The following is a 12867-nucleotide window of genomic DNA, read 5'->3' on the forward strand; positions in this document are numbered from 1 at the left end:
AAATAAAAAGAAATGGAAATAAGGTTCTGTAAAAGTGTGGGGTGGGGATGTGTTCTCATTATTTCTAATCTTCATTGTCTGGCCAATTTATTTTCAGAGTTTGTGGAAATACTCAATTTCATTTTATCAGGTTAAACATTTTTCAGGTAGCAATTTTGAGATGGATAGTTGAAATGCAAAAGAAGAGATTAACATCAAGTGTTAAGAGAAGTAATAATCTTCCCTTGGTGTGTACATTAGCTCATGAACTTATTTATTTTTTCTCTCTCCTTCTTAAATTGTTTTGGTTAAGAAAAGCGTTGTGGAATCCTGATAAGAAAATCAGCATGTGCATTCCAAGCAATGCTGATTATTCCATCTTCTCACTAAAAATAGACATTATACATGCTGGCACTGAAAAATAACTTGGTGAATAGTAGAGAGTGGGAGAAGGAACAGCCATCTTAACAGCAGTGTCAGCCTGTAACTGCTCTATATTCACGTGCATCTGTGTAGATACAGGGGAGGTGATCCTGTCTGCATAGAGAAACACATGGCTTTGGAATAGGATCATAGACAACTCTCATGGGAGGAGGGGGTGAACTGCACAGAACCAAGGGTCCCTAAAATTTGTTTAAAAAGATAAATTTTGAGTTTTGAAATTTTAAGTTTTAAATTATGTGAAGAATCCCAGGCAACTAGCTGAGGCACCAAATTTGGATGACTAAGGCTAACGCCCATAAACAATCTAAGTGGCATCAGTTTCTGGTAAATAAAAATTTTCCTTGATGTTTTTATTAATGTATATTTCTAGAAACTAGACACTAAGCAAAGGTGTTTTATTTTGGTTGTTTTTTATTAGTCTGTTAAGTAAATCAAATAACTGAGTATGCTGTGGTCAGCTGAATTATACCTTCCCCCCATCCTCATTCTTTTTTTTTTTCCTACTTCTTTTTTTTTTTTTTTTTTTTTAACAACTTCTTTATAGAGTGAGCCAGATCTGGAGAAAGGCCTGGAGATGAGAAAATGGGTCCTGTCAGGAATCCTGGCCAGTGAGGAAACCTACCTGAGCCACCTGGAGGCTCTGCTGCTGGTAAGCACTGGTGACAGACACCATTTCAAACATCGGTGCTTGCCTTTTCACTGCTGCTTCTGCCCAGAGTTTCCCAGAACTTCAGGTACCTTGGCTTATCAGTTGCTCAGTGCAAAAGGTTCCTGTTACCCCTCTTCTCCAGTACAGAAAGAGAAGCCTAAGGAGAGGACTGAATATGGCACAACTAAGGAGTTATTAGTGTGCTCGCATACAGGAGCCCCGTCTTTCAGTATTCAGTGCTAACTATTAGACACAGTGCTCTACAGCTCAACAGAGATTGAGGAAACTGAGTGCAAAGGGATTTTAATCACCTTCAAATATCCTGGGGAAATCCATATACCAGGGGTGGCTGATTACCATGAGAGGGTTTGTTAATGTCTAGCTTTCAGGAGTTGTATGAATGCAAATATCACTTATTAATAGGACAGCTCTTTGGAAGGATGTGTTGTAATGTGGTAAGGGTGGATGTACTCGGTTTGCATGGTAATGATTTCCTTCATTCCTCATTTCAGCCTATGAAGCCTTTGAAAGCAGCTGCCACCACATCTCAGCCTGTGCTGACTAGTCAGCAGATTGAGACAATATTCTTCAAAGTGCCTGAGCTCTATGAGATCCACAAAGAATTCTATGATGGGCTCTTTCCCCGAGTGCAGCAGTGGAGTCACCAGCAACGCGTAGGAGACCTCTTCCAAAAGCTGGTGAGTTTGTTACTATCGCCAAAGCTTCTCTTATCTCTTCTTCATCTCACAGGTGCTGCTCTAATTCTTTATGGTGACATTGCATAGACTAAAGGGATGAAAGCCCATAGCTGGAGTAGATGACAGGCTTATAGCTTTGCCTCACTGCAGTGAAGGGCCTACAGCAAAAGTGGCTCTTTCGTTGCTGTTACTTAAAGGCTCCAACAAGCTGTGCTACTAATACAAATACAGTTTTACAGAAATGTTGAATCTCCAGGGTGTCCACAGTGTCATCAAGCCATTTACTTTAGAGAAAGATGGGACAATGGCAGTGTTTAAAAATCCCTACTTTTCAACGCTGAAAGATAAGTGTTTCTCCTTGTTGCTGAGCTCCCTCGCACATACTTCATTCTCTCTGTGATGCTTTCCTCTATCTTGTGCTGAGTTTCTCTGTTTTTATGGTTGTCACCTTCAGCTTTGCATTTCTACCAGCCCACTTTTTGAGATTCCCCTTGCTGCTCTGATGATGCACTCAATCTGCTACTAAGACTCCTTCAAACAACTTCAACAAAATTCTCTGAGTGCAGAACAGGACAAAGTCATTTCAACTATATTCCTGTGGCTGAATGAAAAATGCTGAGTTTCTGAGTCAGATGAAAAATTGTTTACATTCTAGGAAATTCCTGTGGCCCCTTTAGCCTTTCCCCTAGCATGTGCAGAGAGCAAAGGATTAAAGGGGCTGTTTTTTGCCTTTTAGAAAAGAAAGGAATCTCTGCATTCCTGAGGTGCTTCTGATTCTCAGGGTAGGAGTTACATTCCGGTGAGGGGTTTATTGGGTGGGGAGTACACTTTACCAAGGTCACTCAATTGTTAGCAGCTGTGTAGCCCAGTACCAATGCCATTGCCTATGGAGCAGGGAGAGAAAGGCCAGGAAGATGATGTTTTCTATGCACACCAGCATCTTGATGAAAATATATGAACCTACTTTTCACTGGCAGCTTGTTTTAGCCAGCAGGGATTGAACTGGTGCCTTGGTGAGCAGCTCTGCATATGCCATTTGAGCAACTGGTTTAAGAAGACAAAGCCACCTCTTGCTGGTTGCTGAAGCAAAGATATAGAAGGTTGCTGAAAGTGGAAACCTCTCACTGCATTGAAAGTGTAGTGCAATAATGAACATAATGCTAATTGAAGAAGAGCTGAATATATTATTTACCACTGCTGGCTGTCAAGCAAGCTTTGACTCACTGTGCAGCTTCTTAGGCCTTTGTTTAAGACCGCTTCTTGCTGACGGTGATCACAGGCCCTTCTGTAGCACTGTATTTTTGTGTTCCCTTGATTCTTGTGCATATGTAACCCGATGATTCTGTTGGGTTAGTATCGGAAGGCACTCTTTGGGGAGTGCCTTTTTCTCTTCCATCATTTCTTGCACAAAGCTCCACAGAGAATGGGAAACACAATGGTTATGACAGAGCAGGAGAGGAAAAGAGCACCTACTGCTCTGCCTGGTGCCTCTGTGGGGCAGAGGTGGTAGGGAAGGTGCAGAAATCATAAGTGTAAGCTTTTTTGGGGAGAAAAAAAAAACACAACTTCATTAAAAAGAAGTCTTTTTCAGCACTCCACCTGTTGGCTCAGTACTGACCACACTTCTGCAAGCACATTCAAGCTGCTGAGGTGTTTGCAGCACAGTCTGTGGAGCTCTGCAGCATAAGAACTGCTCTGCAGTCCAGACAAGCTTGGAAGCTACCCAGGGGTTTCTTGAGCTGGATCTTATGTTCTCTGGCATGAATATCGCTGCAATTAATAAATAAGTTAGCAAACAGAATCAGCGCTAGGGCTCAGTGATGACAGTGGTTTATTGCTAGACTCTGAGGCCTACTGTGTCTTCATCCAGACCAACGGTGTATTCCTTCTGCTTGAACTGTCATTCTCTGTCACCTAAGTGCTGCAGTCAGTGCCTTCCAAACAGATCGTGCTCTGGATCTCTTCTGTATTTTCAGCACTCTGCTGCCCTTTACAACAATGTTTGCTGATGCAGATATAGGTTAATATCTGGGTTTGTTTTAGTGTGACCAGCACGCGTGCAAAAGCCAACAAGTAGCTTACTGCGGTCACATTTGTGCTGTTGGGCTGAATCATTCCTGTCTGATTCATATTTTGTGGCAAACAGCCAGCAGTTCCAGTTGCATCAATGAGCTAAAATATTAATAGATACTAATCTGGCAGTTCAGAAGGGAAAAATAGATGGCAGTGATAAGGGTGTGTCATCCTCACAGGCCAGTAAGTGAACTTATTCAGGGTAGATGGAGCTGGATGCATAGGACACCTGCCTTGGTTAAGCAAAGCTCACAGGTCAGAGCTGTCTTTCTGGGCCTGCTCAGCATTCCCTGTGATTCTTTGTTGTGAAGGAACATGACCTGATCTTTAGATGCCAATGCTGGCCATCCCAAACCGTCTTCTTCCCTAGCGTTTATACTATTTTATTTTGTTTTGCTTCCTGCAGGCCAGCCAGCTGGGAGTGTACCGGGCCTTTGTGGATAACTATGAAGTTGCTATGGAGACAGCAGAGAAATGCTGCCAAGCCAATGCTCAGTTTGCTGAAATCTCTGAGGTAATGTCATGGTATTCAGACACACGAGACGTCTGAATCTGACTAGTACCCTGCAGTGTCATTCCTGTCTATTCTCCAAGTATCTTTGCCACCCTGACTTCTGAAGGAGTTATGAACTCCCCTAGACTCACTGCTTCAGCTTGTGTTCTTACAGCAATTTGCACTTTGGCCTAATAGAGTTTATCCTATGGACAGCCTTTATGTGCTGTTTCTGCCCAAGGAATCTTGTCATAACTGGCATTACTTTGAAATTCCCAGCTCTGTGCCACCTGCATGCATTTCTAGCAGGGAAAGCTGTTTTTGAGCTTCTCAAATATTTCTCTTGTTAATGATAATGCTGACTGTGATGTAAAAAGCCATCCTTAATGGCTTGTGTTATGGCTATCTGTGGAATTGCAGACTTCACTGTCTTGGAGAGGATGAGAGTAGCACAGGAAAACTCTGTTTAAAATGGCAAGTGTGTCAAGCATAATCTAGATTATTTACTGGCCGCTCTGATTTCCTCTCTTTAAGAGGAGTACTTTGTGTCAAAGCATTTTGAAGGCTTTTTCAGGCTTCCCAGGCCACCGGCTTTGCTGGCAGTGCATGGTCTCATTGACTGTTTGCACTGCAGTAATTATATCTTGAAGAACTCAGTTGCCAAGAGAATGGGAACTTCATATCTATGTCCTTAAAAACAACCAAATAAATAATCAGAGCTGAATGATACTGGGAGTGCTTATTGCTCTGAAAAAGCTAATGAATACATTCAATGTTGCATGTCCCTTTAGATTTTTATAATAAAGAGATAAAGTGAAACAGTCCCTCTGTGAAACAAGGGAAGCAAGGCTTGCCTATTGGGATCTGCTGTGCTACTCATTGGAGTGCAAGTGCCTTCTATTCTCTCCTTTACTGAGGGTTTCCACCAAGTTCTGGTCCTTTGCCCTATCACTTCTGTGCTCCAGTGGTGTCAGCTCATTAGTAGAGTAGCTTCCCCTGTGCTTACTTTTCTTTCAGTACTAAAATGCATTCCATAGAGTTTCCTATTTATTAATAGTACTGTGTATAGAAAGTGTTCCAGTAACACCTAGAAGATAGAGACTAGGGCAGCAGGGTGCTGGGCTCTGTGCAAATGCAATCCCTCAGTCTTCCTTTTTTCTGAAGGATAATGCTGAAATTATGCCAGTACCTGCTGCATTTAGAATGATGGTAATGATACTTTTGCATTTGTGTTAGTGTCCTGCTGAGGATTTCAGAGCACTCAGCACATTAATACGTGCAGCTTCATAGTCCATGTGCAAAAAAAAGTGTCACAGATATCGTTCGTTTTTGGCCATGAAAGACAATGACTTGGCCAAGGTTGCACAGCTCAGAGCACATATAAGGAAGTATAACCAGGGGGTGCTAAATCCCAGTCCTGTACTTTATTTATTGGTGGCATGTGCATGCTGTGACAATGGCTGCATCCTTATGGACATGCCTTTCTCTTACAGGTGATTAAAAATTCCACCATCCTCTGTTGCTGTAGGTGGTTCCCTGCTTTGTTGCATCTCTATTGACATACACTCCTAAGAAACCTGATTAATATTTGAGATGCGTGGGTGCCTGTGACATGGCAAGGGTGAAGTTATCAAGAAGGAAAGCATGTTTTTCCTTCACTGACTTGAAATGTGAGAGGGCTGTCCTCCATTTTCACTTAGGCCCTTCTTTGGAGGAGCAGATAGACTCTTACATTCCCATGTGATATTTCAAGGTGATTGACTGCCTGCTACGTGGGTTTTCTTTTTCTTTTAGAATCTAAAGGCTAGAAGCACAAAGGAATCTAAAGATCAGACGACGAAAAATTCCTTGGAAAGTGAGTGATCCATGCAGAGGAGACTGGTTTGTCAGGACTGTGTGGGGGCTGTTGCCAAACCTCCACTCTCACTACTTCTTTTTAAATGCTGGAAGATTATGGAGTCTCTGCTGGCTTTACCTAGGAAATCGGTTCCCTTTTGCTAAGTAGTAGAGCTTGTGCATAGTAAACTGCATGCATGCATGGGCAAACCTCTGCCCCAGCTTAAAACCTGATGAGTCCCTTTGGGCAAAACCAGGCTAACCAAAGGACTGCTGTGTTCTTAAGAAAACGACTCCTACACAGTGATAGCACAAACGTCAGCCTGCAAGTAATTGGTTTTTTGCCATCTCAAGAGAGCCTGGTCAAGGTCAGCTTTCATTGTGCTTGTCTTTATACATGCACATAGTAGAAGATAAGCCATGTTATATGAAGATTCCATACTGACTAATGTAAAAGCCAATCCCCTTCCTTTTTTGGCCTGTTATCAGGGTTTGGAAGCACTCAACAGTTTCATGCTGAACTCCAGAAGGAGGGATGCACTGTCGACCTTTCAGGGACCTCCTTGGCAACTTTAAGAGTGCAAGGCCTGATTCTGACCTGTGGGACCAGGCAGGTTGCCAGGGAATTGCTGGGAGTGTGCCATGCTGTGTGCAGTTGTTCGGTACTGCCTTGGATGCTCATCCACTGTCTGACAGGGTGTGCTCACAAGTGGGCATTTGTTTCCCGTGGAGCATGTTTATTTCCTCTGTGTTTGTGTGTGTTTAATTGGCTGTGTAGCACATTAACCTTAGAGAAGGGGTTCTGGTAGCTCGTTGGTTAATAAACCTGGGCCTGTACATTCAGTGGCATTGGACAAGTTGCTCTGTAGGGGCTGTATTTAGGTACCTCTTTTTTATGTTTCCATTGCTTTTTTTTCCACAGCTCTCCTATACAAACCAGTGGATCGAGTGACTCGCAGCACACTTGTACTGCATGTAAGTATCTGAAGGGTAGTTTTCAAACTTTTTGCCCCTCCCCCCCCCCCCCCGCCCTTTTAATGTCCCTTTAAATTTTCCATGGAGCTGCAGGACTGCAAAAATTAAGCTGTTATGCTGCACAGGAGCCTCTTCACTTTACACAGAGGGGGAAGAGCCCATGGATGGTACCTCTCCATTGGTGTTACAAAATGCAGAGGATCGTTTTCTTCTTCCTCTACACATACAGCCTTATTCTACTGTGTAAGAAGTCATGGACCATCTTGTCCCATGGCTCTAGTTAGGGGCCTTCAGACCCTTCTGCTTTCCAGTGGTGCTCATGGTTCTCTTCTTTGCTTGTGTTCCTGGTGGCAGGATTTGCTCAAGCACACTCCAGTGAGCCATCCTGATCATCCACTCCTGCAGGATGCCCTGCGGATCTCGCAGAATTTCCTTTCCAGCATCAATGAAGAGATCACTCCTCGTCGGCAGTCCATGACTGTAAAGAAGGGGGAGGTGAGTCTTCCTGCTTCCATTATTTTCTTGGTTCCTAAATACTGGTTGTGCCTTTGTGAGGCAGACTGGGAACTTGAGGTATTCGTTTGTTGCTAAGAAACAGTTTATGCAGTGTCCTTGTTCTCTAAAGGATATAGTACAGCTCCTCTCTGTTTTCTGTTTGGAAACCCAGAGGAAAAGTGTGATTAGAGTTTTGTCCTTAGTGGTGTTATAATAATTTGTCATACATCATTTCTACGATGTGTAGTTATGTACTAAATGGATTTGTATTTTACCTGCAAACTCAAACCAAACAGGAAGTCTAGGAGGGGAAAAAGGTAAGGAAAACATCAGAAATCATAACAGGAAAAGCTGTTTTCCAGAATATTAATTTGCACTATAAAACTCAGTTTTGCATCCTTATTTCTAAAGAATAATGTTGTAAATGGGGCTAGGAAGCAAAACAAATGGAATGAGTTGGGAAAAATAAGGGGGATATTTAACTCCTGAGGGTGTGATGAAGCCCTTCTAGGCTCTGCTAGGAGTTGAAATGTGCCCAAGACGTTTGAAGTTGTGAAGTTCCCTTACCTGCATGTGGTGCCGAGCAAGGAGGACATAGACCTACACAATAGTAAACTCTTATGTGCCTCACTGGGCTTGATTCATCTGCCTCGTAATTTCATTAGGAGGCAGTTCAGTCCTTCCTGATGAGGACACACCAGGACTGACAGAAATACTAAGAGACAGAAGGATGTAGGAGATTGGACAAAAGAGAGGTGCAGCTCGGAGAGTAAATTCATAAGAGGCATTGTGGCAGCGTGCCAAAGACACTGGCTGATCAAAAGCGACCCAAATTAGCCAATGCAAAAACATCTCCTACAAAGCCCAGGAGATTGTTAACGTACACAAACCTTCAAGATATATTCCCAGATCCTGTCAGCTGAACATGCTTGCTTTTAGCTGCTAAACGGATTATCAGCCGACAAAGATCTGCTAGAAGCTGCAGTACTGGGAATTGGGTGTACTGTTTGTCTTACAATTCTTGGTCATATTCTTATTTTGTTAACCGAGGAAAACTGCAGCTGAGAAGAGGGAGGATTGAGCAATCAGAGACTGAGGTACAAGCTCAAACATCAGTCACCAAGGCCTGGAGATAGTAGATGGCCTCATTAAAGTGGATGCTGATTGAGTCACAGCAGAAATTACAGGCTGGAATGCCCCCTCGGAGGGGAGGGAGCACTTTGTGTTCTCTGGTTGTCTGTCAGCATCTCAATGAGGGATGCAGGCTTTGGAAAGTGTCATGCAGAATCCTAATGAAGTGCTAGAGCCCAGGCGGAGGGGCAGGCTCAGGAGGATAATCCTGATGATCTCTTCTTGGAGCAGTATGTTTGTCAGATCTTATGAAGCAGGAAGGGGGAGGCCTGTCAGCATTGGGCTCAGCAGGCCTGCTCACACTCTCACTGGCCCTGTAGTGACTTCTTGTATGATGTGGGGAGGAAAAGATGACTACATATCCAAGGAGAGGGCTGTAGGTGTGCTGGAGGGAACTGGGAACCCTTTGTGCTCTCTCCCACACCACACGTGGCTTGCACTGAGCCCAGGGAAGAAAAGTACTTGCTTCTGATGCTTCCCAGCCTTCCACTCTGGAAATCTGAATGAGGATACTTTCTTCAATCATTTGGCACCAATAGCCATCATTTTTCAAAGCAGTAATGCTTTGGTTGACACCACTCTGTCTGGAGAGTAGCTACATTCATTCTCTTCATAGTAATCCAAAGACAAAGGGAGCTTCCAGCTACTCTGGGTGGGTTAGTGATGGCTGCTGTTTCCTACAAGCTATTCACCTTGGGGTCATAGCTGGGTTTTGTTTATGCTTGTAAATTTTTCCTTTTCTGCTTATCCTTTCCTCCCACTCCCCTTGCTTGTGCTTCCCCTGGGGTGACAGGACAGTGTGCAGTTTGCATCTCCTAATTGACTACTCTTAATGCATAATGCATTTTTTTTTATTTTAATGAATCACCAGCTTGCTTTGATGGCTTTTCTCATTATTTGTCTTACACCACTTTGAAATTTCCTTGGTGGAAGGGAAGGAGGGAAAACAGCCTTTTCCCCTCATGTATTGCTTAGGTGCTGATCGCAGTTATCTTTTTTCCCCAGTCCTCGCCTTTTATGCAGAATATTTTCCCCTTTGAGTGCATTGTCGGGAGGAGTTGAATCTGCTTTGCTCCAGCTCTTTTTTTTAAGGATCTTTTTGAACTGTGGGAAGAAGTGAGTGGCTAATCTCCCTAGTGATGGGCTGCTAAGAGGTGTGGGTCAGGAGGCAGTACAAGTCTTCATCCCTTTTGCAAAAGGTGGTTCCCTGCTCTGGGGGCATTGGCTCGGTCTGACCTGCCTGCTATCTTCCTGCAGGATGCCAGATGTTCTTCCTGCACACCAGCCCCCCAGTTCTGCTTGGCTCAGCAGGCTATTTTTCATAATTCTAGGTTAATGCATGTAAACTGAAAGCTTTCTGTGATTCGTGGACATGGTTTAATCTGCTGGAGCTGAATGAGTATTTCAGTTAGTGCTAGGAGGTGGGTACAAAGGGAGTAAAACCATTCACTCAGGGACAGAAGGAGCTACAACAGGGAAGACCGTATTGGTGGGCTGAACCTACAAACCAGGGCTGAGGGAATGCTACACCTAGCTTGGCCCTTGCTGCTGGCCAGCCTCTGCTTTGTAGTTTGCTGGGGACTGCTGCTACAGACGAGCCAGGAGAGCACCAACCCCAGCCTGTTTGGTTTGTGAGTGGTTCACTCAGTGTGCTTGGTTGGGGTTTGAAAAGGCAGGAATGGCCCTGAGGCTGAATTTAGCTAGCAGAGCATAGAGGTCTTGAGCTGAGGATGTTTTCTCCATGATCTGCAGAAGGGTTTGGATGTGTCCTCACAGTAGGACTCAAAGGAAAGGGTATGGGAGGAGTGAAGGCCTTGCAGTTTTTTGACAGCTTTTCTGGTCTTGTCCTAAGAATTTCAGGCCCAGCACTGTCCCCGTACCTCTGAGGAAGCATTTGAGCCCTTGGTAGATGACAACACAAGGAAGCCAGGAGGGCTTTTTCCAGACTTTTGGATCTGTCTCCCTTCAGCCCGTACTGTTCCTTTATCTTACTGCTTCTTTTCTTCCTACCTTTCTACTTTGGTTATTTTATTATTTATTTTTTACATTTTTGATGGGTTATCTGCAGATATCCACTTCACTGACTCTCTAAATAATCAAACACATTCACAGAGGGAAGGAAAAGGGGGGTCTGAGTAGCACAGCATCTTCTGACTCAGAATGGGAGTGGTGAAAAATCTTCCACCTTTTAGGAGCATGGAGCAGGCACCTTATTTGCTTACTGACTCTTCTTTACTGCTATCCTCTGGTCTTGAACAGGGAACCTGTTTAAGGTTTTACAGAGGGTGGTCCCCTGGAGAAACAGGAAAATGTATGCTTTGAGGTGAAGGATGTGCCAGATAAGCTAGAAGGGAAGGAGTGATAGCCCCGCGAGACTGATTAACAGATCGCCGATGTGGACTGTGTATTTTTTCTCATCTGAACCTGGATGCAAATGACCGTGAAGCTGGTGCTGTCTTGTGCTTCCAGATAGTTCAGCCCATTCTTGTAAAGCAGGAGTTGTTAAAACTGCAGCAAATCACAGAGTTAATCTGGGAGATGCTGGGGCCCTCCCTTGGCTGCAGCTCATCCAGTGCTCTTTGCAGTGTGTTGTTTCAGGGTAGTTCAAACCAATCTGAGTGGTGGTGGCTGCCATTCTGCCCTGCCCATGGCCATTCAGTCCCACCCTCTCTGAAGTGTTGGTACTGGTATTAGTGTGACCCCACAGTGGTATGGAGGAATGGAGCTGCCTGAAAGCTAAACCTTGGCTTAGTGTCGTATCTCCTCAGCACACAAGAGGGCAGACAGGCAGTTCCTTCTGGGAACAAGTCCACTAGATCACATTTTGGATCAGCTTATGCTACTGTGGACCTTCCATGTCTGCACTAAGGAGAAGAGGCTGCTTGGCAGACTGCTATACTGTGTATCTAAATGTGGCTTGTAACTGCAATCAAGGGACAGGGTGTCATTGTTTTAGGCTCCTGTTCGACTTAGCAGAGGCTGTTGTAGGAACAAGAAAGGGCAAAGGAGCTATGCAAGGGAACAGAAGTGCAAACTAAAGCCATTGGAAAGCTGGGGGCTAAGCTTAGACCCAGGCAGGCATGCACAGCTTGAGGCCTGGTGCCTACTGCTCCTGCTGCCTTGGGCAGATGTTGGCAATAGAGCACTCAAAAATGATCTTGGATGCTTCACACTCTCTCGCAGCTGGAGTCAGAGAGCTCCTGGTGACAGAAGCTTTGGAAAGAAAAAAAAAAAAAAAGGCTATTAAAATGCTCAAAGAGCAGCCAATTTAGCTCCCTAGGCAGAGAATCCCTTTATTCTGCAATGCTGGTCTTGCAACACATGCACACACACACGAGGAATCATTTTCTTCCTACGCTCTGCAGAAAACCAAACCACCTCTTCCTCGCTGACATATGCCAATACCCATCGCCTGCTCTTACCCTCCTCCTCCTGCATCACACATGTTCCAGTCCTTCCCGGGGCTCTCACCCACGCACACTGCAGGCCTCTGCTGTCACCACATCGGATGAGCTCTTTCCTTGGCACTCACGTGAGGAGACAACTCTTTGTACAGCTGTGGTTCTGGATGAGTATATTTTTACATTCCACTTTTTGTAACGTGTCTCAGACAAGCTGGTCTTCTGCCACACTTCCTGGAGTTAAGTGGTACGTGACAGCAGCAGGATTTATCATGTGCAAACAGCACAAAAACACTGTAGGATGAATAGATGAGCACATAGGTAGTCGTGAGGTTGGTAGCAGAGAAGGGGGAGATGCTTGTTAATGGAGGTAAGAGGAGGAGGACAGCAGTAGGTAATCCAAAGAGGTATCCAGGCACTGAAGGATGTAGAGGGAGAGCTCTTTTGTCCAGAGCACTGAAATGGGTGGGAGAAGCAGCAGGTAAAAACATGAAAAGGAAAGCAGGGTCTAGAAGGGAGACTTGGGAATTTTACTGCACCAATGCAGGAGCTTAGCAACAGCCTCGTGGAGGTGACAGTCTGCCCAGGCCCTGTGTAAGAGATTAAAGGTGATCCCAATTCACTCAATTTTGATACGAAATGGGAGGTTTTCCTCTAGGCCTCCACAAACATCTTTCTGTAGCTGAGCTAATC

The 12867-nt window shown here is 44.5% G+C and overlaps 1 protein-coding gene across 1 annotated transcript in view; it reads left to right on the plus strand.

Annotated features, from left to right (window-relative positions):
* Positions 1-12867, plus strand: part of BCR (BCR activator of RhoGEF and GTPase) — a 95282-nt gene that overhangs the window by 56866 nt on the left and 25549 nt on the right. Inside the window, 6 exon segments of the mRNA XM_040577132.1 lie at positions 968-1072; positions 1585-1770; positions 4250-4357; positions 6131-6191; positions 7095-7147; positions 7502-7642. Of these exon segments, the coding sequence (XP_040433066.1) occupies positions 968-1072; positions 1585-1770; positions 4250-4357; positions 6131-6191; positions 7095-7147; positions 7502-7642 (654 nt within the window).

Source organism: Cygnus olor, chromosome 17, assembly GCF_009769625.2.
Source record: "Cygnus olor isolate bCygOlo1 chromosome 17, bCygOlo1.pri.v2, whole genome shotgun sequence".
NCBI lineage: Eukaryota > Metazoa > Chordata > Aves > Anseriformes > Anatidae > Cygnus > Cygnus olor.